We start from the raw sequence: 27,863 nt of genomic DNA on the forward strand, positions 1-27,863 counted from the left end.
TGTTGTAGTTAATCGCATCTTTTATCCTCTGTGTCAGTGTTTTCCATAATGTGTCAGAATCACAAATTATGAGAGATAAGCTCTGTTAGCTTCTTCTTCTTTTTTTTTTTTTCATGTCAATCTTCGTTATAAACAGCCGTCATATGCTCCCTTACAGAACATCTTCCCCGACAGATGGCTTACTGCATAAATGATCTCGGAGGGATTTTTATCAGCCAATGATATAACCCGTCTTGGGACAGGCTGAAAATAGAAATGTCAAAAGATGACATGATCTTTGTTTATGAACGTCAAAACTGACGTTATGACTGAATGTTGATTTGTTTTCGTAACAAAATATTGCAGTGTAGCCACTTGCTATGTCTCACCGTTACAGTACACCAAATGTTTAATATGTGAATTCTATGAATCTGACTATGAATTTTCCACGATTCATCAGATACTGATATCAAATGCAGTTTTAATTGAGTGTTGTGAAAAGCATCTCACAAACTATAAAGCACTTTGTGAGTTTTCTCTGTGAAAATCGCTATACTGTATATTCAAATGTACTTGCTGAGACTTCACAAAAAAGCACACACGTTACTGATTTTAATTATAAAATTGTTCTCAATGAAACGTGCAAAGCTCCCTCTGTGAGCCCTCACCTTGCTGTAGGGGAGGCGTTTATGTGTCTTTTGATTTAACATGTTGATTTCATGCAGATATAACTAAAGACTACTTACAAGACATTATTATCATCTTCCAGAAATTTTTAAATTTGAGTTGAATACTCTTGATCTAGATAATGACCAAACTTTTCTTTTCCTGCATTTACTGGCCTCGAAACAATTTCAGATGACGTAGTTTCAGTTTTAGATAAAAAGATAAAAAAGTTGAAGAGAAACACAGACAAAACACTAACTTTGTTTCTGGCTATCTTTCGAGAGAAGGCAGAAAACTCAATAGAAGAGATTAATAGCCGTGTCCTGTAGATAACTGCAATCCATCCCAAAGGTTTAATGATTCATGAAACAGCGGTTAAAATTTCCTAAAGAGGAAGAGAATCTATAAGAAGTATGTGATGGAATAGAAAGGACACTCGAGCAAAAAGGAGCAGAATGAGAACATGTATGGTCATTGAAAAACATTTCGGATGAAATCTTGCATGATTTTTACAGGACGCGATAGCAGGAGTCATGTGATGTGTAATTATGGCCAATTGCAGTGGCAGATGTCATAGAGTATAGCACATGCTGTATGCTATCTATAAAGGAGGCTCTCAAACAGCGCATGAAGAGAATATTAAATCAAATGTTGCAAGTGAATGTTGGACATATTATTATTATTATTTTTATTATTTTGTTTTACAAAATATACATGAGGTCCTCTGGTGCTGTGTAGAATGGATTTTTTCAGTCCATCTTTTTTTTACTTCAGACAAAATGGTTTGCATGGGGCAGTAAATAAATACATTAATAAATATGTGGACATAAAAAAAAAAAAAAACAAGATATAGGTAGATAAGATAAGATATGATAAGATAAATTTACAGGATATCAGTTGGAGAGCAGTAGACAAATAATTGGATGGGAGAATTTTGCTCTGAACTCCTTTTTCATCGCCAGCATTGAACAGAATAATTCTGCCCTCAGAATTTGCTCAACTTCCCATGGCTGATAGTTTTGGTGTAATATTTTATGTTTTATTCATAGGCACACTACAGGCGTGCAGGCTACTATCTTAGGTTCCCTCACATCGACTGTGAGATCACTTGATCATCCAGGGATTGACACAGAGATGATGTTAATATGAGACCAATAAGAGCAATTATTTCCAGCCAAGTGTCTTCACACAGACAGCAGCCAATCAAATCTGATTTCAGACAATAATCACTTACTGTAGTGCAGACCATACAGAAAGATGACAAATGAAAACATTTTGGTCCTGGACATTTTCCCTGAGAAATTCACTCAGAATTTTAGAATAATAAAATTACAGTACGTTAATAATATTAATTTGTTTTTGAATGCGCAATCCACTGTCTTTGATCAAAAAGGTCATGGAAACATTGCTTCCATCAGCCCCGCATATCAAATTATGGCCCGACACTGTCCCCCGAGCCTGGCAAAAGCCTTTTTTACTTCACAAATAAAATGACTGGGGTTATGTCATATTTCGCTTCCAAATTGCATATGATATAGACCAACATCCTTTCTGTTATGTCATTTATTTCTGTCTGTATCTCAGTATTGCTATGTTTTTCTTTCTTTTTGTGTTTTGTATATTGGCCTACCTTGTTTAAGCTTTAATTCTATAAATGCAACAGGAGGTTTGGCCTTGTACACACAAGGATTTTTCAAATCTAAAACAATTTTTTTTTACCATCCGTGACAGACCCCACACATAAAGACAGAAATTTTGACATTTAAAAGTTGGTCGTATTGTGTCTGTGGTATGTGCTCTGATAATCTCAACACAAAACATCACACATTAAGTTCTGTCCCTCCATCGATCTCAGAATGAAGTCATCCGAAGATTATAAAAATGATTGGTTTGGCCTTGTACACACAAGGATTTTTCAAATCTAAAACAATTTTTTTTTACCATCCGTGACAGACCCCACACATAAAGACAGAAAATCAAACATTTAAGAGTTGGTGTCGCGTGTGTGTGGTGCGCTCTGATAATCTCAACACAAAACATCACACATTAAGTTCTGTACTTCCATCGATCTCAAAATGAAGTCCTCCGAGGCTTATAAAAATGATTAAGAATACTTCTAAAGTGCTTTAAAATAGGACCAGGGGTAACAGCATTGTAAAATGCGTATGTCAGAAAAAAAAAAAGACTTGCTTTGGAAAATACTTTCTGTTGTCTGGGGAACACACTTCTATTGGAAAACAAAACAAGAAGACTTTGTATTTACTGCCGCTATCTTGTTCGTCAGCCATGGCTCTTCTTTGATTGGCTACTTTTCATTCACAGTAACAGTTCATAGAGTCAAATGACTCGAGAGTATTCCACTTTCCCCACACAACAACGATTTTAGCCACAAATATTTCACAAGTTTAAAATTTAAGATTGTCAACCCCAACCAAGTTTCAGGCTCAATCAATGGGACAATTGCTTTAAATAGCTTCTAAGGGGTGTTCACACCTGTGAGTCTCTGAGGTGGGTGTGCCAACCACTCATTCAATATGCTACTCAACTTCATTAAATATCATTATAATGTAAGTTTGTATACTTGAATATATCAAAGAGACCAGCAAATGTGTTTGTGGAGTCTGAAATAAAAATACGGTACAGAACTCGTTAATTATTTAAAAATATTGTTGCGATGATCCCTCCCAACCAACGGTGGCGGTATTACACCAGTTCGTTTTCAACCTCGACGAAGAAGAAGAAGCACCAGTTGTCTGGTCTCTACAGGAAGTTGACAGGCTAAAATCAATTCTAACAAGTTGTAAAGTGTCTCTTTTATATTGATATTTTTTTTAATGACGCTATCACACGTTTAACATCTCGGCAGCGTCGACTTTTGTCTTTGTCGTGTTATTATTACTTTAGCTTTGCCGCTGCTAAGTGGTCCAACTCTGCTAACCGGGTGCTAACTGTTCGTTGGCTGCTGTGTGTACATTTTGCCCCCCTCTGGAGTCAACAATTCTCAATGTTTGCTACCCGCCAATGTTTGAATTGTTCGGATCGGCAGTCGTTTAACGCAGTGGGACAGCAAATGTCGTAATAATGACACCCAACAGTGTTGCAGCCTGTCACTTGTCCACAGATGTTACCTGTGTGTGCTACTACGTTAGCCACGTAAACTGCTTCTGATTGGTGTTGACGTAGCAGCAAACATTTAGCTCGCCTGTCAACTGGCTAAGCTAAGCTAAATACTTTTCAAAAGCACCGGCGAACATCAAGGAGCAAGCCAAAATGCTCTAGCTGGATGGACGTGTGCCTCGTTGCATGTCGCGGAGGATGAAGCGAGTCATCTGGCTGAGATCAAGATTAAACAGAAGAATGGTGAAGCTACTTTTTGCCTTCGCCTTGATTGCCTGTAAGTAAAGAAAGGATTTGTTTCTCATTTGCCTTGCTCATTCCATGAAAATATGATGGTCCTATTGTCTTTCATGCTGAAAGGTGTCTTGTTAATCAAGCGCAAGATCGATGCTTGGAACCATTTGATCAATCGAGCATTCAAGTTTACCTCATGAAGAGTTAGAATAATTATTACGTCCTGAAAACAAATTATCTTCTGAAAGCTTTTTGTCCTCTTTATTTTGTAATTTCATACAAACCCAATTCCAATGAAGTTGGGACGTTGTGTTACAGAAAATAAACAACAACAATGTGTAGACAAGAGGATTTCACCACATGGGCTCAGAAGCACTTCAGAAAACCAATGTCAGTAAATACAGTTTTGCGCTACATCCGAATGTGCAACTTAAAGTGACACTGTGCAATCCTTGTGCTGAACTAATAATTCAATAAAAAAAAAAAAAAAACACTATTCCTGCTATTTTTGTGAAAAACGCCTAAAAAGGTGCACCCAAAGTAAATTTGAAGCTGTTCTTGAACCATTTGAAGTATCAGCTTAGTTTTGGTCACTTTGAAGATAACACTTAGAATTTTCTCCCAATCTGTTTAAGTGCTCCTGGCACACACAGGATTTTCCAAAACAGGGTCCAGGGCCCAGGTGAACAAACGTGTGCCTTTTGGGGGTATTGCCAACAACCTCAGGATACATAGACCAATATTCGTTGTGAATCAAATAAGCGAAGAAGATGAAGAAGTAAATAGCGAGCATACGCACATACGAAAAACAATTCCCCTTTTGATCGAGGTATTCCAAATGCCTTTATATGAGCAAGAATTCCAGTTATGAAAGGGGTAACCCAGGGGTCTTATTCGGGTTCTTCAACACCCGAATAAGAGCATATTTGGGTTATTTTGCATGTTTTCATGGCCATACCAAATATTGCCAATATTTGGGGTTTAAAAACAATTGCCCGCATAAAAAAGCGATATTGGCTTGGGTACATGTTCATCTAATGCCTTGGTCAGACTACAGGAATGTTGCCCGATTTTGACTCGTAACACGTGTCACCGATAAATGTAGCATGTGGTGGACACTTTTTTGAGTTGTCTTGACATAACTAGCCTGTGTGGTGTGTGTAGTGTAGTGTGCTCAACAAGTGGCTGCATGGTGTCTGGGATGCTTCATGCCCACCACGGCAAAAGTCACATTTTTGTTCATCTTGCCGCCTACGTCGTTGTTCGATTGTTTCATCTGCATTACCCAATAGGGAAGACACTGCCCTCCTACTGTGTTGTTGAATTGCTGAGAAAAAAAAATAGCTACGTCAGACTAAAGAGTCAAGTGGAGACTGAGCAATATGGCCTAAAAATTTGCATCATGTACAGAATGAATCCTTTTAACAGTCCAAGTCGCTATTGTGACAAGTGCAAATAGATAGCTGCTTGTGAAACTTAAATGCTGGAGGGGGCCACCAATTTTCATCAGTGGTACTAGGGGGCCACATAGTACTATACTATACTCTTATGTGATTATGAATAATCATGAATAAAGTTCCTGTTAGCGCACAGATGTACGCACATCATTGGACATAGTAATCTGGCACTGAAGCTTCACTTTGTATCATTCGCTTGTATGGTGCTGTAACTTGGCTAGTGGTGATCGTGCTAGCCAAAGCTAATAACATGAGGCTAACTATGAATCCTGCCCTCATATCCACTCAATGGTATGCTGGTCACATTTGTTATGTTTGAACAACATCCTGTTTATGGACGTCTTTCATTACAAATTTGAAAATACACTTTTGGCCATTTTCGGGGAAAATGTTAGGTGTCGGCCCACGAACTTTCATGTAATACACAAATACATTCTTGGAAAGTCCTACAATGTGATTGGCCTGCTGCAACACATAGTATGCTTTATTTTGACTCCTGTGCGATTGAGTTTAACATCCTTGTGCTAATGGAAATTAACTTTTGGAGGCAGTTTGGCGTTTTTGTATATAAAATGTTGAACATCAATCGCATTACTGCTCTTATCTGCTTGTGCCAGACCTGTGCTGCACAGGCAGCTGGCAAGATAACCACCTCTGCAATCTACATAGCAGTTTAGTCCCATATGCATCTTTGTTTTGGCTACTGAGTTAATGGTCGACAGGAATTTGTCATTTCAGACCTTCTTGGTATCTAAAAGCCTTTTGAAGGATGATTTCAGCGTCAAAACAACCCCCGAGTGCATTTCATGCTGAAACAATGTCAAACTCAGCCTAATATTTAGGTGTTAATTAAGGAAATGCCGGGCGAGCCCAGGGGATACTTGACTCATTTAGCCGTTTTCAGCAGTAAAAAGTTCATATTTTGGCGAGAATGAATTGGAACTTTCACCGGTCCTTTTGCCTTTAACCTTCACTATATTATCAGTAACTACTGGAAGACTGTTGAACTTTTAATGAATACCAAAAAGATCAAGATCAAGGTCCACACAGCTGTGGAGCTTTTTTTCTGCCAGATGCGGAAGAAGGCCGAATGTGTCCAAAAACACTCCCTATTCTAATACTGCTTTAGCTGTGCCCATGTGGGAGTGCAGCCTAACCAAAACAATGCATTTGGTTGGTATCTTTGTGTGACTCCATGGTCATAACTGGGTTAAAATGGTAAGTGTGCAAGGGTGCAGATGGATAGGAAGATGAAGAGCCAGGAGAAAGGTCTCAGCAACGCAATGGTTAGCTCAAAGCCACCCATCGATTCATGTGCCAAAGAGGCCTAATTTAAAATTGATTCTGTTATTTTGAATTGTATCTCTCTTCTCTTTCAGCTGTCTGGGGAACATTCACAAACATGAGGTAAATATTTGATGACGTGTTAACATTCAGCGACTTTATTCACTTGCCTTCAGCTTGCGATTATGACCGTCAATATCCTACTGGTTGCCTTGTGCTTTATTTTCCCTCATCGTAGATCAACAAAAGACCATGGGGAGATGAAGATTGAGCAGAAGATTGACGAAGTGAGTTTCGCTTATTCCTGCTTCCACCTGACCAATTGCTGTAACCTATGCGGTGATATAAAAAAGTACAAAACTTAGCACTGTGTATTTTACACAGTATAATTACTTTCCTCTACTATTTATTAGCTGCGTCCTGCAGTGTGCCATTTGATATCAGTATGTTTGTTTATGTGCCGGACTCTTTGTAACACAAATTCTAATCACTTTCTGCATGGCTTATCGCATGTTGCAGGTGCTCCCATTTTTCCTTTGTTATCATGGTGACCTTAAGGTTTAAAGCGTCGTAGGTAACTGTATCGTCCAAATATATCTGGTCGTCTCAGATTCAAATATCCCGCTGCTATTCAGCTATAAATGACACTTTTACATAATGATATGATAAGAGCCGTTTGTTGTTGAACAGAATCATGCTGCGCTGCCTCAGTTCAGAAAATAAATATATGGTAGAAATTGAACACACTAAAAAGTAGCAGGCAGGATTTTCTGCCTTAGAAAAAACTGGTGTGAAATTATTTCAAAACTTTAAAGGGGAACAAAACATTCTATTTTAAATGGGCACCTATTATAATGTATTTACCGCAGTGTTTGTTCTTAAAAAATGATCTAAAGCATCACATCTTCTCATCTTCTTACGGAGGCTGCCATCTTTACGTCGTTTCACTTGCAATACTGCAAAGTCACGAGAATATGACGTGTCAGCAATTTCCTGCCCGCTTTGTTTACTAACCATACAGTTGGATGAAATCTCGCATGCCTCGTAACTGCTGATTTTTTGTATCGTTCAAGTTGATATCCTACTTTATATTACACCTTATATTGCCTGCCTTTGTTTGCTAGCAGCTAGCTGCTCCCTGAGCAGCACCTCGCCCACGTCAGTGGCAAGAGACGTTTAACCGGTGGCTTGCAAATTACTTTTTGAAGACAGTTGAATAGTGGAAAGGATTCTTACACACTAGCATTGACGCAGGCAGCCTGACACAGTTGCAGTTCCTTTCATTTTTAGCCAACCCCACTTACAAATACAGACTGGTGAGTGGCACTGCTGACATTGTGGAATTGAGGCCTGTAGCAGCATGGAACCGTCTACTGGCACTTTGTCGTGGCTACAAGTGTTGAGGATATTTTCGCCCAGTGTGGCACTGCTCTTACATTGACAAATTATTGTCTAATTCTTAGTGCCTGAACACATTATTAATCGGAGTACCATGTTTTGACTAGTACTGCCACATTAACATATTCTTGCGAAAAATTTGAATTTAGTTTCCTTTTAACAAAATCAAATCTAACGTTTGCTACGTAATGAATTTTTAATGTAAGGCTTCTAAATTACTTTCATGAGAACTAAGGCATTTATTTGGGGTATTTTTTTTTTCCCCACTTGTCCTTGTTAGAGAGCCTCCAATGTGTCAGTTTTTAATAAGCGAGCACAAATACACTATGGGGCCTGTTCACTAAAGGTTTGCGTCGCCTTTGCACCGCGCTAACCGGCAAAAATGGAGAAATCTGGGAGAGCCTAATTCACAAAACGCGCAGATGGGGAAATCCGTCACTAAGTGCGCGGCCAAACAGATTGCGTCACGGTGCACCAGTGTTATTTGCGCCCAAGTAAATTAGGTAATTTGCATACATTTAACACAAAATATGCCTACCCCAATGCAAATGAGACTCATTGATATAGAGCGTCTAATTCACTAACGCCAGCGCAAATAGCCACACCTCGTTTGCGTGACGCAAATAACGTTTTTGGAAAGCATGTATTAACCTGACGCGACCTCGATCCCGGCATCATGGCAGCACTACGTGCCATTTGCAGCACAACATCCGCGGCAGATCATGCAGAGAGGAGAGAGAGAGTGGGAAATATTTCCGTGTTAGTTTAGGACACATAATGTAACCCGGGCTGATCGGCAATGGCATTTTACGATCATTTTTACGTGCCTGATGCATACTGTACGCCCACGTCAACCTCTGAAAATTTATTTTTTTTAAATGATCGTAGCAATAATTCATACTTTATGAATGAATGACATCGTTGTCGTCCTCTGCTCTGTACAGCTTAATGAGGAAAACGCGCACCTCTCGGTCCAACCTCGTTTTCTGATAATGTCATCTTTCTCGCAACTGTTACTATACAACCATGTTGTTGGCGTAAATCCAATGCCATGCGTGGTAAATCAGGTGCAAATTTGTTCCCAGCTGTCAGTTTTGTTGCCGTGTTTGCGCCGGTATATGATTAGAGCAATATCCTTAGTGAATAGATGGCTAACTGGGCGCAGACTGCGGGTGCAGTTGTGGTGCAATATTTCGCGCTATTACCGGACGCAGCACATTCTTATTGAATATGCCCCTATATGTATAGTTAGCTGTATGCAATATATACCACATTGGTAGGGCCATTAACATATATATATATATATATATATATATATATATATATATATATATATATATATATATATATATATATGTTTTTTTTAATGTCTGAACCCTGACTGTGATTACACGAATACATTAGTCAAATGTACTCTGATTACATGCACTTGTCATTTCATTTAAGGCATTGGCGCCTCTCCGTGAGCAGATTCATGATTTGGAGCAGAGGTTTGTGTTTTTTGTTTTGTTGTTGTTGTTGTTATTGTCAAAGCATGACCATGACTTCTGATTCTGACTTACTGTAAATTCCAAATTTGGAAACAACTTTACTGATGCACAACCATTAGATGACTTCAATGCCCCATTCTCGATTTGAGATCAACACAGTTTGAGAGTCCGCTGGGAGAAATGACTGAACGTTATGAACCTAATTGGCTAATTGATTATTATTGTAAAATGATTGCCTACTTTCAACAAGAAACTCATTGCACCTTATTGAACTGAACCATACCACATCAAATCGAATCGTAAATGCCTCTGAATTGAATCGACTTGTTCAATGCCGTCCTTGAATCATATCTGACCCTATCGATATCTGTATTGTATTCTATTGGAGATGCACACCCCTCGTTTACTGTATATCGAAATATTTGGTTGTCATAATTTTCCATGAGTTATTATTTTGAATTAAATTTCCAACTATGTAGGAATACGATGAGGCAATGATGACACTGATGATTTTCATATCATAGCTGCTAAGGGGAAGGCATGTAATTATGATGTGGTGTCCGTGCTGAAAATCATTTTGACTTATTTTCCTTTGGGTTTTAGTTTCCGTTTTTTAACATTCATGAGAACGTTTTTGCTATCTTGACTGTGGAAGCATAAAGCACTATTAGAGTTTGAAGTTGAGTAAAAATACAGCCACAGCTTCACGTTAAAAATCCCCCCACACTCATTCAGGAAACAAGAGCTTTTTATGTGATACTTAGGAGGATGCCATTTGTTTGAATTTCTCAGGGTCATGCGTTCATGGTGGTGCATTTTGTCAGAGATGAGTGATTCATGGCTATTTGTTGCACAAATGTTGTTCTCTTCTCCAGTTTTTCTCAAAAATACCCACCTGTGAAATTTCTGTCGGAGAAGGATCGAAAGAGGATTCTGGTATGTAAGACAAACAAAAAAATGCGCACTTGCACTCTGGAGCATGCTGTTGTTTTTACGATGTTTATTTTTTGGGCATCATGTTTGCTGTGGTTTATCTGTAGGAAAGTAACACAGCTGGATATACAAACTTTTCTGTTGGCGTGCATGAGATCACAAAATGCATTTTACACGTTTGCTACAAAAGCATTGTTATCGTATAGGCTTGTCATATTTCTATGTGTCACTTTGTGTTATGTCCTGTTTTTTGATTGATATTAAAAGTGTATTATTTTTCTAGATTACTGGCGGTGCGGGTTTCGTGGGTTCCCACCTGGCTGACAAGCTGATGATGGATGGCCACGAGGTGACTGTGGTGGACAACTTTTTCACTGGCAGGAAAAGGAATGTGGAGCACTGGCTTGGCCATGAAAATTTTGAGCTCATCAATCATGATGTGGTGGAGCCACTGTACATTGAGGGTAAGGAAAGGACAAAAAGTTATTGTTTTTTGTTTTGTTTTTTTCTTTCAGCACACTTTGCACGTTGGTATCAGAATTGGACCATCCTGTCCAGAGCAATCAAAGATGCTTGGATTAGCAGTGAGCTGCTGGGAACAGACAATCTGACAAAAGTCATTTAGGACGCGGTTTAATACCCTGTAAAGTGAATGCAGAAATTTGTTTCTATTATGCATGTGTGAAGGTATCGAATGACATCACAGTTGCTCGGGTCACATGTAACAGCCAATCATGGCTCAGCATTAGAAAACAGGTGAGCCGTGATTGGTTGTTAAAGTGAGCAACAGTGATGTCATTTTGACTGGGCAGCAAGTGGCAAATGGCCTCCCACTGAGATGGATCAAAACAGGTGGATTTTGCTATTTAATCCATATTCCACAAACGCAATATTAATCTGAATGCTGTCTTTAGACTAGTGAAGGTGCATAGAACATTATTGTAAGGAATCTTTTTAGGTTGACTTCCTCTTTAAGATGAAGAGAAAAAAAAAAACTAACCCAAGTCAAATTAGTCAATCCATCAGTTCAGGGGTTAGAATTGCCTTTTAATTGTGGCCATATTTATACAATTTTTTTATACTACTAATGTTTGCTCTTCCATTTGGCATAATAAGGTGGGCATGAATTGTTTGCAAAAAAAAACAAACAAAGAATAACATTCTTGATAGATCGTTAATCATGTAAAGGTGACTTAAATGATTTGCCACACTACTTGTTACTGTAGTTACATCACCATTATGCTATTAATAGTCGGACCAGATTGAGGTTGCTGACTACAACCGACTCTTGTGTCAACACAACTGGTACGTTTTCCTTTTCGTTGTCATTTTATTTTTTCCCCCCAGAGCAGTTGTTTGCCCACACCCCGAGTTCAGTGTTTACACCAGGACAGATAAACCAAACCATGAGGGAAATGAATTTGAGGTTGTCAGTTAAAATGGATTCAACAATACTTTAAGCAAAACATCTCACCCACCAGTATTATGCAACATTTTCTAGTGTTACACTCATCAACTGTACTTAAACGGACCAACACTGGGGAATGTGAGAACTTTTTTTTTTTTTTTAAACTGCTGTTGTAGTATTTTGAGTATTTTAATGACCATGCAGCTCTCTTAAAAGTTCACTGTTTATGTTGTGCAACAGTGGAGAAAGACAAAAGTAGTGGGATGTCTCTCGAGCAATGTTGATGGTAAAGTTATTTCCCTTGACAACACCATATCCCCAGAATCATAATTGGAACAAAATCATTATCTCAAGCTCATCAGACCCACAGATTTTTAAATTGGCAATGGAGTCCTGCCTTTTGTTCGGGCATTATTAATACAGCATATATAATACAAAAATACAACTTTTGATTCAACATTACATCCGCTAGACTCTGGCGGCTTGAGCTAGAAATGGGTATTTCTCCTTAATTGATTATGAGAAAACAAAAGTAACCTTTTGTTGGCTTACTTACTCAGCTCACAGAACAGGTGAGACATTTTGAGACAGAGTGAAAACAATTTATCCATCTCAACAACTGCATCTCATCTTGTGCCCATCTGTCCCAAGGTGTCCCCCAGGGCTTTGGCCATTTTTTCTTTTTCCGAACAACTGTGTCGCTATACAAAACCCTTAAACACTAATACTGCAGTATTAACATTTTATAGAGAATAATTTAATATTTTAATAGAAAACTGAGATTATCACATGAAAGACAGCAAGTTTAAAAGAGGAAAATTTTTACCATTTTTGTATGCTGCAGCTGGAAAAAAAACCCTCTGACGCTGTGGTCGCCTGTTGAGCAGTCAGGCTCCACAAATAAGCACACACGAGATTTTCAATATACGCTCGCTGCTGCTCTTCGCCAATGCTCACTCAACAAGAAGATATTGAATAAACTTAGCCATGCGCATAGGATACTTTGTGTGTGGTTCAATTCCGGGAAATGAGCAGTCGAGTCACACGGTTTTGGAATGAAAACCGAGAGGATAACCTTTGCTTCTTTTATTTTGGCAGTGGATCAAATCTACCACCTGGCCTCTCCAGCCTCTCCCCCCAATTACATGTATAACCCCATCAAAACCCTTAAGACCAACACCATCGGCACTCTGAACATGCTTGGTGAGTAAAATCTTAGTGCAATGGTTCTTTGACAAGTGCAGAAAAAGCCATGCGTAGAAGTTTGTGCCCTCGGGCCCTCATGTTACGCATGCATTCACATTAGCAAGGTTATTATATCTTCTTTGTGCCTTGTAGACAAATAATTTTATCTTTTGTCTCTTAGGGTTGGCCAAGCGAGTGGGTGCCAGGCTTCTTTTGGCTTCTACCTCGGAGGTTTATGGAGGTAAGAATCCCTTTCAACTATTGTGTTACATTATCAAGTACTCATAACCAAACCAGTTCTAATAATGACAATTTTAACATGCTCTTTTAAGAGTGATCCGATTTGCAATCTAATGAGGGAGAGTGTTCCAAATGTGGGTGGCCGAATGGCTGAAAAAAAGTAAATTTATAGATGAGGGAGACCTGAGAGATTTGGTTGGTGAGATAATGCAGGCCAAGTTTTTTTTGTTGGCTTTAAATGAGTGGGGTAGCATGCTATATACTGTGTGAATGGCCAGTTATTGAAGTTGCTATAAAGCAGTTGTGATGTAACTTGTGTGAAGGGATCCTGAACTAGTGTATGAATAAGAGTGGCAATATTGTTTTGTGAGCGAGATGGATGGAGGCAGGATCGTGCAGGTGAAAGTAGGTCGAAGGAGTGATGGAATGGAATTTGAATGGAAATGGAGCTAATTTTAGAGTGGATACTGTAGCTTTGTAAACAGATTTTTTTTTTTTTTTTTTTTTTTTAATAGAGACGTTCCAGTTGTTGTTCTTTAGCATTGCGTGTGTGGAGTTCAGGTGTTAACTAATGAGTGATTAAAATAGTCTTTTGAGGAGCCAGGGTATCCAGAAGATTGTAAAGTCCATGAGAGCAGTTCATCATGGTTACATGAATTGTTCATGCTTGTGAGAATACCAGAAGTGATATCCTAGATTAGAATATTACAGAATGAAAGTGGAATTCACACGTTGCTATACTGGTGCTACTTTAGGATTCTATTCATGCTGTTGTGTCATCATTATCATCCTTAATACATTTTTTTTTACCCTCCAATGAAAAGGCAGGACATATTTGTGGATGTAATTCCGTAAATGCTCACTGAGCTGAAGTAGCACAAAAGTTTTGAGACATTTTAGTGGACTAAGTTCCAATTTGCTCTACCTTTAGGGTGTTCAAATTTCTGATTTTCCACTGGTTGATGAAATTTGATCAGATTGGCTTGCTATGTGACTGAAATGTTTTGGCTCCAGACCCTGAGGTACACCCCCAAAATGAAGAGTATTGGGGCCACGTAAACCCCATCGGTCCTCGAGCATGCTACGACGAAGGAAAACGTGTTGCAGAGACCATGTGTTATGCCTACATGAAGCAGGTATCATCATTACACTCAACTATGCGATGAAGCAAATTAATAGTCTTTATTGGTGTGCATTACCCAATGTTTTAAAACTCGATTACAAAGTAGTGAGTAAACCCTAATTGAATACTGTAGTGGCAAGTGGTGTTTGCCGTGGATTTATTTTGTATTCTTCTTTAAAAGTAACAGTACAAAGTAAAAAGTCCTGCATGCAGAAACACTGTCTTATCAACCTTTTTTTTTTTTTAAATAGCTTTCCAGATTAATACGGTGCTTTGACTTTTTTTTTTGAGAGGGTTTACGTAGTTTAACTTTTTTTATTTTTATTTTTTATTTTTATTTTTAAGAGCTTGTATTGCTACCAAAAATAGACCTGTAGTCATATTGGCAGCTTAGTTTATTTGTTTTATATTTTATCATTTAGGCCCGAAAAAAAGGTGGCAATTTCATTGTTATTTTCTGTAGATTTGTTTTTGTTTTTTAAATTTTTTTTTTTAAATGTTATTTTATTTTTATTTTTTTAAATAGTCAAAAAGTCCTGCATGCAACACTGTCATATCAACCTTTTCTTATGTCAGAAATCCTCATGTAAACAAGAAGTATTGTGTTTAAGTGAAAAATGTTGAATTTGCCCTCTGATGTCAAAACATAAAAAATAAATAAAAATAGAGAGAGCAAAATGCAGTTTGAACAAGCAAGTACTGCACAAATTACTCCAGTGTTTTTCAGAATAATTTTGCCCTTGATTAGATATGATTGATGCCAGCCTTTAATGGTCTGATGTGATTGACTTGTGTTGCCTTTGGTTCAGGCAAGTGATATTTATCGGCCTCAGTCTCTGCTCCTCACACAGCTGCTCTTTTTTTCTTTTTTACCCTCGAACACTCATTTGGATCATTCTTGAAAACATCCTGCTTTCAATAATCAACTGTCAGTCACTGGTGCGCAGGGACGAGACTATCACATCCTCGATCTATTGCCCTGTCATGTAATCAAAATCCATTAACCTTTACACATGTTGACTGTAGTTATGCAAAGGACGACACAAAAAATATGTAACGTGTAGTCAGAAGGGAATGTAAATCTTTGTACTGCAAGGATTCGATGAATACCATTGAAAAGGTCAATTTCTCATGGATGCTATTTGTGTTTCTATGTATGTGGATAATGAGAGCAAAGTAATTTGATTACTTTATGCAATAATAATTATAATACTGTAATAGTAATAGTATTTATTTAGTATGCAGCAAGCTCACGACCCCGGTGAGGGTAAGTAGTACACAGGATGGACAGACTAGCTTAAGGTGCACAAACAACTCATTCATTCTACATGAATGAACTAACAATTGACACTACATACATATTCTTAAACTGATCTCATTTATTAGCATTAAAATTGCTTACACCTCCCACACTTTATAACCTTTTTAACACCTTGTCCCCATTGTGTCTGCTCTTCTTCACTGCGCTGAATACATTTGGCTACCTGTCCACAAATTCCCCATTTAGCAGCGAGTGCTCTGCATAATTTTCATGTTTTTATTCATGTTGCTCAGCCTCCAAAGTGTCCATGATATCGCACCTCAGAGAGAAGGTTGATGCATTACGTCCACCTGCGAAGGCTAAGGAGTTTCGAAAAGAATTTGTGATCACGTGATCTCATTTGGTTGAGTTTGTGTGTGACTGTGTGTGCTTAAGACTGTTACAAGGACCAAATGACACTTAGGGAATTTACATTTACACTTATTGGTGTCATGCACTCCTTTAATTGAAAAGTGCTGAAAAGGCAATGAATCAATATGACTGAATACAGTAGGACATAAAGTGAAGTTGAAGAAACTCGCATAATTGACAACAATCTGGCATGTCTTCTCAAGGGGATCTTCTGTTTATGTGCCTTCAGGAAGGAGTTGAGGTGAGGGTGGCGAGAATCTTCAACACGTTTGGCTCCCGAATGCACATGAATGATGGGCGAGTAGTCAGTAACTTCATCCTGCAGGCTCTCCAGGGAGAGCCACTCACAGTAAGAGCCCCCATGAAAATATTTTTTCTTCTTGTTTGTGTCACACTTGTGAAATACAGTATATTGGAAAAACATAATGCCCTCTCAAATGAAGTAATTGTTGTTTTGCTTATTTTTTCACAATGTTCCCACTTTGACATAACTAAAGAGTTCAAGTTTTGTCTCATCAGTGTACAGAATACTCTTACAAAAGCCTTAGAATCATTCAGGAGTTTTTTGTTTGTTCCCCCCCCAAAAAAAAGTATGACAAGCCTTTACGTTCTAATTGCTTCGGTGGTTTTCAACATGGATCTTTGCAATGGATGTAATTTTTGCCCAGTTGATTCCTTATTGTTGAGTCATAACCAATGACCTTAACTGAGGAGAGGGTGGTCAGCAGTTCTTTAGATGTTGTTCTCAATTCCTTTGCAGCATACAAGATGAGTCGTTATTGTGCTCTTTGTCATTTTTGAAGTCTGGCCACTCTTGGGAAAACTTCATTACTGTTCCATGTTTGCTCCTTTTGGTGAGAAATCACCGTGGTTTGTTAACAGCTCTAAAGCTTTAGGAAGGCTAAGAAATGTCTTACTTCATGTGTCATCTGTTGTTGAATGTTGTTGGGTCATGGTTATTTGTAGGTTTTTGAGATCTTTTGACTGACTGATTTTGTCAGACAGATTCTATTGAAGTGATTACCTGATTGAACAGGTTTGGAGGTAATCAAGCTTGGCTGCCAGGGAAAATAAACTTCTTAAAAACAATTTAAACAATTACTACACTATTGTGTTGTGATTTAACAGCTTTGATAACACTTTTTTTTTCTCCACACAGATATCAGTACAAGTACTGATACCACTAGTACTTTGGATATATTAAAAAAAAAAAAAAAAAAAAAAAAAGAGCTCATTTTAAAGAATGACCTATACATGCCAATATAGCATTTTTCTTCAATTGAATGAAATTAAAAGAAATGTTCTCCTACCGATACCTTGAAATAAGGTTCTTCACGGCACCGTACATTAGATTCATTTTCAGCAGAGCGACATGATATGACCTTTGAGAAGTTGTGCGAGATCGCTGCAGAACATATTCTGTTCATTATGAAAATGGCATGGAAACTGGAGTTTAGAACTTTTGAGAGACATTCTCCCATCTTAATAAAATAAAATAAAATAAAAACTTGGACAAAAATAAGCTTACTCGATGTCATTTGAGTATCAAGTGTCCTAAATTTGGATTGCCGTTGATAAGGTTACTGTGAAGCTGTTTTCATAAAGCTGTGTTTAAAATAATTTTGGTAGCACTGGACAAACATGACTGTAAGCAGAACTGTCTAGCAGGGAACAAAGTTTTCCAATTTAAGTGAATGTGAAATGCATTTACACCTGGGAACCCGATCAAGCTAAAAGTAATCACTTGGTGTGCGTGTACAGTAATTGAATGCATTTCATTAGACACCTGTAGTGCACCATTCTCATTAATCTCCTGTTGTTGTGTTAGGTTTATGGCACTGGTTCCCAAACAAGAGCCTTCCAGTATGTAAGGTAAGCAGGAACATTCTTGAAATAATTCCCGTTTGCTACCTCACTGGGATAAGCTTAAATTATGGTCAATACCACTTAAATGATTGTTCTAAAGCCAGCGAATGCATCTGTTTTCAAACACCTGTCATGTAATGAAGGATTCTGTTGCATTCAGCACTGAATTTATTTAACATACCTAAGAAAGCAATCTCTTGGATTATTAAATTGTGTGGCGTGCTGACATTAACTGGCTCAAATTTCATTTGTGGTAAATAAACGAAAGGTGACAGGAGCGCTGCTTTCCCTTTGACTCAGTAATTAGATCATTTGATCAGCCTGGCGAGAAGCGATCAGAGGTGAGCGTATTTGAAGCTTTCGTGTCTCATGTGACTTTGTGGAAATGAACTCATTCAAATAGACTCCCTTTAAACTTCAGTGCACACCCTTGGATCCGTCCAAATCGTGTGGAATGCACAATATGACAGTTTTAAGGTTACGAACAGAAGGCATGCTCGTTCGATATCATACTTATTGTCAATCCTTGGATATTTACAACCGAAAAGTATTTTCATATGCAGTAAATGTTCACATTAATCATGACATGAAATTTAACGGCACCAGAATGCCAATCGCCTCATTCACACAGTTCTCTCAATGTGGCTTCACAAGCCCACAGCTGGATATATCAACGGCATCTGCTGCAAAGGTCAACAGCATCTTCTGGCCTGAAAGAAATCATGCTTTAGGGAGGTGATGGAGAAAGGAACAGTAATTAGGCCAAATTCCAGATGTCGGGGGGTCACAGCGTGCTCGCTTTTTGATGGATTTTTCACATATTTATTCCCTAGAAATGTTGAAAGAAATGAAATTGCTTATTCATCATCACATTTTTCCCATTTCCATCAGTTTTACTGCCCTATGTGGCAGCGTCACAGTACAGTAGTCCCTTGCAAATGGGGACCCAGCTTTGCTGTGAAGTAGCAAAAAAAACAACAACAACACACACACAATTGACACTCCACTGAAAAGTGTTTGTACTTGCCTTCCACGAATGCACTAAAAAAAAAGAATATGTAAAATCTATAAATGGTCATCAGGGGATTACTGCAAAGCTTAAAAGTAAAACAAGTGGAGATCAGCAAAATATTGATCAATTTTAAAATGGTACTAAATCAAGGGATGTTCACATTTTGAGGTTGTGCTGTTTTCCCCATTCTTGATGCTTGAGTGAATGGAAAAATTCAAGATGCTTATTTTTGTCCATCCAAATGGATTCAAATTTATTTTGATGTGCAAACTCACACAAGGGCAAACATTCCTAAAGGTTCAAAACATTAGTTAGAGAACATGATTTATTGGTCATGTTTTCCCGCACTCCTGCTCACATCGTGTGCACATGCCAATCAGACTCCCTTAATCTCCAGCATGAACTACTACCACTGTTGCCTTTCAATTTTCGGCTCTCCCACTTGGATTGTTTTTGTGCAGTAAGCCCACCAACGACAAGCCTGTCAAGATGTGTGCGCCGTTATGGCAGCAACAGCAATAAACTGTATATCCAAGGACTTCTAAACCCTTTTCTTTTGTTTTACATGAAGTACATTCCTCAGCACTCAATGGTCTTACCCATTTGTTGAGCCTTTGACGTGATTGTACTGACTTTCGTGCTTTCCGACTTTTGGTAGAGTTACGAACCGTAGAACCTCAAGGTATCGTTATATATCCATTTTACTTTCAGTTGCGCCCAAATTGACTTCAGTTATTGACCTCATGAGCAACATGTCTAGAAATAGCTGCAGGCATGTTTTACCTGACCTTTGCACATTTTATTGCATCATGAACTTCAATGGCAAAATGTGTTGAAATGTGTGAAACAATTGCCTCTCTATATATGGAAGGTTCTGTTATTATAATGAACCAAAACAATTTGCGCGAGGCCCCACGATAAGAATGAACAAGAATTGAGCCCATTGTAAATGAATTTCTATGTGTGATTGGAATTTCAGTGACCTGGTTAACGGCTTGGTTGTGTTGATGAACAGTAACATCAGCAGTCCGGTCAATCTGGTGAGTTCCGCTTCTTGAGCAGAAAAACCTTTTTACTAATGTTGTTCCGATACCGATACTGCATCAAAACAGTGGTATCGCTATCGGTGACTACTAACAAGTAACATGCCGATAGCATTAATAATATGGTAAAATGATTATTATTAATGCTAATATAGGACTTTGGATGCAGCATCTTGTGTCTTGTTCATGCACGACATTCACTGATATGTGAAATGTTCACTGCATGTGGATCGAAGATATTCTATTGGCCCTTGAATGCGCTGAACCAAAGGCACGACAGCGTTTTCATGTTGAGAAAAAAAACCTTAGGTATCGGTACGGTATCGGCATTGGCCGATACTGTAAAACTAGATATCAGAATCGGTATTGGGGGCCAAAAAACGGTATCGGAACAACACTACTTTTTACACTTTACACTTCCCCCAAATGTTTTTTTTTTTGTTTTTTATCTGCAGGGGAATCCAGAGGAGCAAACCATACTGAAGTTCGCTCAGATCATCAAAAGTCTAGTCGGTAAGTGTGTTTGATGGATCCAGATAGTTGGCCAATCTCTTCACCTATATCAGTGCAGATTTAGCCAGCCCTTATGCTTATCTTGCAATGTCGTTCACCTTTTGTCTTTGCACCCTCCTTTTTAAAGTGCCTCTGATTTAACGTGTGCAGAAAATGATGACGTCTATGAAGGTTGAAAGTCCTTTACTGGTCAAATAATACTCATTCAGACGACGACGATTGCAGTATTGCAAAGGTGAATCATGAAATTTGCATTTGAGTAGGCCAAACAACACAGCCAAAGAACGCCATCAGCTCCTCCTCAGTCTCTCTTTGTGGAAGTGTCCTTGTATCGAGCCCCAAATGCTTGTGATGCTTTGAATGTGCACATTGGAGTTAGTTGCCCATTTTGACAGCCGACACCATCATCCTCGTATGACGTATAGCATCTTGAAGAGAAGAGAAGTGGAGAGGTTGAGGCCTTCCATCAGCACTGGAATAAGACGCTTCACATGCAGAAAAGTGCTTTGTCTCACTCTCTCCCCACTTCAGAGGTCGGACTGTCATGCCACTTGAATCCTGATTTGTTCAACTCTGGATGGGTTGCCATCTGTTATGTTCTGTTAAATTATTATTTTTTTCTCTGTGTATATCGGTCTGTAGAGGGCAGGCCTCTGTCAAGTTAAAAAAAAAAAAAAAAAAATCCTATTCTGCAGCACTTGCACTCTTGACAGGCACAAGTTTTTTCTTTTTTTTGATGAAAATGCGTATATACGTTGTTGCGCACATAGTATGGGATCTAGTTATTTTTCCAGTCATCTCAAGCCCACGTTGTCCACTCCCACAGTGAGCAAAAGTCAGATCCAGTTCCTTCCCGAGGCCCAGGATGACCCACAGAGGCGGAGGCCTGACATCCAAAAAGCCAAGATGATGCTGGGCTGGGAACCAGTGGTATGAACCCTGTCAACATTCTACAAAGTTGCCAGTAACTCACCTTAATAAGCTACAATTTGATTGATGTGTATAAAATCTTAAGTTATTACCTCGCTGACAGTCAAAGCTTTTAACTAAGTATTCTTATTTGTTGATATTCTTATGGCAAAAACTAAATACATCTTTTTTTGCTCACAATCTTGTCAGTTACCTTGTAAAAGTATCATGTTTACTGAGTCCCCATTCAGAACGTAATGTAGTTAGGGGAGGGTATCGATTCTAATTTCCTCAATCGATTTGGTTTCAATTATTATTATTATTTTTTTATTCGATTTACTTCACCTCAATCCAATATTGATTAATTATGGAACATCAAGTCTTAAATATCAAGGACATGATAACAAACAGGGCAGCACGGTTGATGAGTGGTTAGCACGTCCGCCTCCCAGTTCTGAGGACTCGGGTTCGAGTCGTTTGAATGTTCTCCCCGTGCCCGCGTGGGTCTTCTCCGGGTACTCCGGTCTCCTCCCACATTCCAGAGACATGCACGGCAGGTTGATTGGTGTGCGAGCGTGGATGGTTGTTGGTCTCTGTGTGCCCTGCGATTGGCTGGCAACCAGTCCAGGGTGTCCCCTGCCTACCGCACAAAGCCAGCTGGGATAGGCTCCAGCACCCCCTGCCGATACCAGTATCGGTATCGGAACAACACTAGTTATCAGACAACATATTGGCACAATAACGCATTTTGAGCCCCACTTGGGGACATTACTTGCAACACATGATGGAGGGGAGTTTGCTGTATTTGAACCTTTTCTTGAGTTACTCATCTTCAGCACACAAGTAACACATGGGTAAGTAACTTTAATCAAGTTATCTGTTTGTAAATAACGGTAGATTCACAGGGGAAAAAAAAAAAAAAAAAAAAGAAGTGTTTCGTCTGTTTTAGAGTAACTTGTTACGAGCATCACTGTTGACAAAATGCGCATTTTTATTTATTTTTTTTTTAAATTGGGTACCTATAAGTAAATGTTCTTTGCAAGACAATAGTAGTGCTGGATCTGGTCAGGTTTGTGTGACCAATGAAAACAAACTTTTTTTAAATGATTATTTATTGCATGATGAGCTGTCATCGTGCTTGTGCGTTGACAGGTGCCCCTGGAGGAGGGCTTGAAGAAAACCATCCAGTACTTCAGCAGAGAACTGGAGCACCAGGCCAACAACCAGTACATCCCCAAACCCAAAGCGGCCCGCATAAAGAAAGGCCGACCCAGACACATTTGAGCAGGACCCACCTCCCTTTTTTGAAGCGTGTGTAGAGGTGCATTCTGGGATATTTATTGCGGGAAGACTTTGATTGTTGCCTTGATAAGGAGTTGCAAGTTGCACTGTGGGGCCTCCCTCGCCTGAGCTTTTTAGATTGGACAAGCCAGTTATTTAAAACACAGCCTATAGCATCTTTTTTTCCCCATTCGTCTATTATTTTTCATGTCAATTTATGCTTAAGATATGTAAAACACTCGGAGTGCTTTAGTGCATTGTGCTCTTTCTTTTTAAAAAAAAATAAATAGATTTTTCAAAGACAAGTCGTTCGCTTGTCTTGTGGCAAAGAAAAGTTTATTGTGACACTGCTTCACTTTGTGGAACATCACACGTCATAATGTGCATTATTCATACAGGTGAAGATGATTATTTTAATAAAACATTTACAATAACTCATGGTGGTATGACGTGGCACAACCTTGTTCTTAAATGTCACTAACCTCACCCTTTTTTTTTCTTTTTTTTTTTAACTGCTTTATGTAAGACTTTCTCAGACTGTATTTTCATATTGAAGCATAATGAAGTGCATAATACAACGTGTGCAAAATGCTCAGATTTCCTTCAGATTGGTGTCCACATAATTTGATGGATTGTTAAATTCAGTCCTATTTAGAAGTGCTGACCTATTCCATTTAAGTCATTTTAGTTTGGTAAGTTTTAGAGGGAAGATTTTGGATTGTTGTTTTTTCTTTCCTCAAAGTAAATATAAAACTGAAACAAAAAAAACTACTATAATATTCCTAGAATTGTTGCTCATTTACTTCAAGTTACCAGTGATTTAGATGGGAAGTGATGTTAAGAGCATGTCATTTTACAAAAAAAATTAAAAATTAAAAATTGGCTGTGCTCAGATGAGCTTGCCATATTTTGAATATGACATTTATTTTCAATGTAAAATGAGTTGGTGGAATAATGAATGTGTTGGAATAGAATTTTTCTCTGAGTGGCCTTTTGAAGTGATGAGGCGATGTTTTCAGATTTCAAAATAAAGGACCCAAGAAGTTGCATTGCAAACAATAGGAAGCAGAACAAGCCGTAGATTTTAAATGGAGAAAATATTTTTTTTTTTAATCACCACGTGACATACCATTTTATTAAAGCAAGGATATTTTCACAGAGCTAACCCGTCCTTTGGTTTTATTTCTGAGCAGAGCACAGAGGAAGGCAGCAAGCTACTTTGCATAAAGAAAAAAAGGTACGTGTATCTTTGGTTTCTGTGCCACGTGCATGCGAGCTAGCCGCTAATAATAGTCATAGTTGACATTGGCGCCGTGTCGGTACGAGTTTGGGTCACGCGGGCCGATGGGCGCGTTCTCGTCATAGTGATGCTGACGTCCGTGGTCGTGGGAGCGTGCGTAGTCCATCCAGTAGGACAGGTCCGCCTCCAGCCGCTGGCCACAGAGAGGAGGAAAAAAGAGAGTTAGGATCAAATGACCCGCCGAGACTCGGCAAGCAGGCCAACAAAGGCCTCGACAGCGTTCGCCTTTCAGGGATGTGGCGACAAAGGTCGTTGATGAACGGGGTCACGCGGGGACTTGCGTATGGCTCAAGTGTTCAAATTGGTCAGGCTTGTCATTTTCATATCATCGGACACGCCATTGAGACGATGACAGACCTTCATTATACTTTTACACCAGCAAAACACAACATCAGCAAATAACAAAAATATGAGCAGCAGTATTATTTGGGGTGACATGAATAAACAGATGTAAATGCAAATGTGAAGAGTGCGCTTTATGCATGACTCACAAAAAGTTGGGATTGTGGGTTTTTGTTGACATTTAACAATGAGCCTAAAATGCACACTAACCTTTACAGGGGACTTTTTTTTTTTTTTTTTTTTTGGAATGCATGTCCAATATTTCAGTACTTTTTTCCCCAACTTGAGGTTCTCTAACATGAAGCTGAAGTGCAAAATTCACACTCGGTCTTTAAGCCACAAATGAAACGAGGCCTTCTACATTTCGATCTTTCTGTGATTGTTCTCGTCTCTCTTGCAATCTGCTGATGACACGATTGAGTCTTAATGTCTTGTTCTCATGATGTAAAAATGTGAACAGCATAATGAATAAGTAGAGCCAGTTAAATGTGAATAAAATAGAATATGAAATAGGAATTCTATTGGTCCAGTATTGATCAAACAACCTCTTGAAATGTTCAGTTCAGCAGGTTGTGTAAAAAGTAGTGAAATAATAAACACATGGATGGACATGAGTAAACCTGGAAACTTTCCACTCGTGAAAGTTGCCTGCTTTTTAAGTTTGCCCAAATGTCCAATATCCCGAAGTAAACCAGTTGTGAACTGATAACTATACATGAATAAATCGATATTACATACGCAGTCAAATGACTGAACAGCAACAATGAGTCAGAAGCGATGTAATGTTGGGGGAAGCAGTTATCAGTCAGCAAGAGTAAAATCATCATCATAATCATAATATCATACATAGAAGACATAAATCATAATCATCATGGTCTCGGCTCCCTTGACAGGCACTATAATACACCGTTTCTGTGGATCTCCATATTGAAAGCGCCTGTTACGATGTTGCGCTCACGTGGCCCACCTGCTCGTCGTAGCCCATGTACATAAACTGCATAATCCATTGCTGGACGTCCGGTCGGCTGCGGTCCCAAATGTTCCTCTTGGTACGCCGCAGTTTCGCCAGAAACTCTTGAGCTTTGGAGGGCGACACGGCCACGGAGGCCTTGGAGGAGGCGGCAGTGGGAGGAGCCACAGCTGCCACTGCAACGACACGGAACAAATACTTTCCTCATTATTCTTACGCTGTTGGAATGAAGCAGTGACATATTGTTCCAAAAAACTTTTTTTGTGTGGACGGACACCTACCGTCTCTCTTTGTCAAGATCTTGTGCAGCTTCTTGCCGTCACCTGAAACTTCTGCTGGGATGAAAGACAACAGGTGAAGTCAAAGCTCATCTAATTGAAGTTAATTTAGTTCACCAAAATAGCAAACACAAATGATGTGAAGACATGTCGAAAGAAATAACTTCTTCATCCTTTTCGACACAACTGTGACTCAGTGAGTTAGTAGAAAGTTTTGAGTTGTGAGTTTGCTCATGTAACTCGTATCTCAAAGCACCACAAAAAATTGTCTGTATGCACTGCAGGTCAGCTTCGTTCTACTCTTCCGATGCACACGTCACCTCATTCAAGCCCGCCCCCGCGTCGTCCACACTGCCCCCAACTTTCACCAATGACTTCCTTTCATGCCGTCAACTGAGCAATCTTCCACTTGGAGTGCTTCATTATTTGTGGGAAAATAAAACGGATTTTTTTTTTTTTTTTTTCTGCAAACAGCCTCTTCACAGCGCGAATACGACTCATTTTTTCCACTCTTCTTTTTCTCCTGTGTCCCTTGTGGGCTTTTTTTTTTCTTTTTTTTTGACATCTGGATAAACCATTTGAACCACAGTGAGTATTGTTATTAATGTTTGCTGAAAAAAGACAGGAAGAAAAGTGGTGCAATATTTGATGCAATTTGCTTCTGCTTCTGTTCTTAATTAGTGAATTTGCTGACTAGACAAAGCGATTTATTTATTTTAATTGAATCAAGATACAAATCTTGGTCGTCCAGTATATAACGTGTTTACAAATGTAGTTTGTGCAAACTTTCAAGGACATTTAAGAAATGGTCAACATGTTGAGACGTGCAAGTTCCGAACGTCAACACAATGAACAGATGACGAGCTTGTCTGCAAACTCAAAATGACTTGCAAGTGAATTGGAATTGTACTCGTAAAAAAAATACGAGGATGAAAACATTTGCAAATGTCAGTTCTGGGGATGGAGAAAATGTCTTGTATGCTTCTTCAGGTGTCAAGCGTCAATGAAAGGAATCCATTAGGACTTACCTGTAAGAACCCAAAATATCAGCAGTGCTGCGAACCCCAACAACTTGCAACTCGACAGCTGGGCTGCCATCTTCACGCCAGAAAGGAAAAGTCGTGCACGAGGCTGAGCTGGCAGGCAACAACCGCGCCTGGACAACCGCGGGGGAGATTTGGCGCCTGAATTGGAATTTCCACTGCCTGCCGGATGACTCTTGCAAGTGAGGCGGAATGTCGCCTGTGGAGACGAGAATGCAGCTGCGAGGCGCGATTGGTGCATTTGCAGTGGAAGGGAAAGAGGAGGCAGGCTTTCTGCTTTACACGATTTCATTCCAAATGTTCAAGTGTCCTCTGACGAAATACGAAATAAAGTCGCTGACGAAAGAGTAGAAACTCACGTGATCTCAGGTGGGACGGCCGATTGTTGTTCGTGGCCTTATTAAGGACTATTAGCTTTTTGTTTTCTTCGCTGCAAGGAACACAAAAACGCCTCCATCACTTGTATTGATTGATTTTGAAAATGTCATTTTTACAGCTGAGTTGCTTGCCTCAAACCCTGACAGACTCAACGCGGTCATTATGTTAACTAGTCAGGCAACATTGATTGATTGATTGATTGATTGATTGAAGAGAAATGCAAAGGATCCATGTTGAAATTGAGACTGCGTGAGGTGCGTTCAGGGACACTTCGTAAATCATGGAAGTATTGCTCATTATAAAACTGATTACTAAAAAAATATTTTTTTTGGGACAAGTGAGGGAGGCCATCTTGCGTTATGTCCCCATAGAGACGTGACAACAGGAAAGTGTGTACGTGTTGAACGGCGTCTTTATGCACGTGCAGGTCGAAGTGGAATGCAGGAAGCAGCCAGATGTTGGCAAACGTTTTCAGCAAATTCCCCCAATGGATGGAAACTCGAGTTAGAAGAGAGGAAGGTTTTCATGCGACCATTTTCTCATATAGCAGATTATTTTTCACGACTGTTGTTGCTCTAATGCTATGACACGTTGACACCGTCCAATATTATTTCACCAGCTTGACGATCCTGTTTGGCTCTGACAATACATTAGTACAGTCGCTACATACGGCGGGCAGATGTTTACAATTATTATGAATGCACTTTGATTTGACTGGAGCTGAAAATGAGAGCTCCGAGCT

The 27,863-nt window shown here is 39.1% G+C and overlaps 2 protein-coding genes across 7 annotated transcripts; one reads left to right on the forward strand and one right to left on the reverse strand.

The window, feature by feature from the left end:
* The first annotated feature begins 3,351 nt into the window (after window positions 1-3,351).
* On the forward strand, window positions 3,352-23,244 carry uxs1 (UDP-glucuronate decarboxylase 1). 4 transcript variants are annotated; one of them, XM_077536201.1, is made up of 16 exons: window positions 3,354-3,445; window positions 3,887-4,039; window positions 6,833-6,860; window positions 6,976-7,024; window positions 9,582-9,625; window positions 10,501-10,561; window positions 10,842-11,022; window positions 13,065-13,169; window positions 13,333-13,392; window positions 14,406-14,527; window positions 16,416-16,535; window positions 18,015-18,058; window positions 20,044-20,104; window positions 20,563-20,620; window positions 21,447-21,550; window positions 22,682-23,244. In XM_077536201.1, the coding sequence occupies exons 2-16, from the start codon at window positions 3,949-3,951 to the stop codon at window positions 22,811-22,813; spliced, it is 1,260 nt and encodes a 419-aa protein (XP_077392327.1). In that variant the 5' UTR covers window positions 3,354-3,445; window positions 3,887-3,948; the 3' UTR covers window positions 22,814-23,244. The 4 variants fall into 4 exon arrangements, with proteins under 4 accessions (XP_077392329.1, XP_077392326.1, XP_077392327.1 ...); XM_077536203.1 differs by having other exon boundaries at window positions 3,352-4,039; window positions 21,447-21,584; XM_077536200.1 differs by having other exon boundaries at window positions 3,353-4,039.
* ecrg4a (ECRG4 augurin precursor a) lies at window positions 23,153-27,443 on the reverse strand. 3 transcript variants are annotated; one of them, XM_077536208.1, is made up of 5 exons: window positions 27,103-27,443; window positions 26,729-26,942; window positions 25,704-25,757; window positions 25,420-25,598; window positions 23,154-24,243 (listed from the first exon to the last, which is right to left on the reverse strand). In XM_077536208.1, the coding sequence occupies exons 2-5, from the start codon at window positions 26,796-26,798 to the stop codon at window positions 24,094-24,096; spliced, it is 453 nt and encodes a 150-aa protein (XP_077392334.1). In that variant the 5' UTR covers window positions 26,799-26,942; window positions 27,103-27,443; the 3' UTR covers window positions 23,154-24,093. The 3 variants fall into 3 exon arrangements, with proteins under 3 accessions (XP_077392333.1, XP_077392334.1, XP_077392332.1); XM_077536207.1 differs by lacking the exon at window positions 27,103-27,443 and having other exon boundaries at window positions 23,153-24,243; window positions 25,704-25,754; window positions 26,729-27,062; XM_077536206.1 differs by lacking the exon at window positions 27,103-27,443 and having other exon boundaries at window positions 26,729-27,058.
* Window positions 27,444-27,863: the final 420 nt, after the last annotated feature.

This window comes from Festucalex cinctus, chromosome 11, assembly GCF_051991245.1.
Source record: "Festucalex cinctus isolate MCC-2025b chromosome 11, RoL_Fcin_1.0, whole genome shotgun sequence".
In the NCBI taxonomy this organism is placed as follows: Eukaryota; Metazoa; Chordata; class Actinopteri; order Syngnathiformes; family Syngnathidae; genus Festucalex; species Festucalex cinctus.

What these genes read in the sequence shown, in the direction of transcription:
- ecrg4a (XM_077536206.1), bottom strand. Translation starts at nt 27,035, where the DNA reads ATGAAATCGTGTAAAGCAGAAAGCCTGCCTCCTCTTTCCCTTCCACTG. An exon ending in GATATTTTGGGTTCTTACAG is followed by an intron (nt 25,758 to 26,728) that starts GTAAGTCCTAAT and finishes CTTTCATCCCAG; the next exon opens with CAGAAGTTTCAGGTGACGGC. An exon ending in GATCTTGACAAAGAGAGACG is followed by an intron (nt 25,599 to 25,703) that starts GTAGGTGTCCGT and finishes GTGTCGTTGCAG; the next exon opens with TGGCAGCTGTGGCTCCTCCC.
- uxs1 (XM_077536200.1), top strand. Translation starts at nt 3,949, where the DNA reads ATGTCGCGGAGGATGAAGCGAGTCATCTGGCTGAGATCAAGATTAAAC. An exon ending in TGCCTTCGCCTTGATTGCCT is followed by an intron (nt 4,040 to 6,832) that starts GTAAGTAAAGAA and finishes CTTCTCTTTCAG; the next exon opens with CTGTCTGGGGAACATTCACA. An exon ending in GTTATGCCTACATGAAGCAG is followed by an intron (nt 14,528 to 16,415) that starts GTATCATCATTA and finishes ATGTGCCTTCAG; the next exon opens with GAAGGAGTTGAGGTGAGGGT.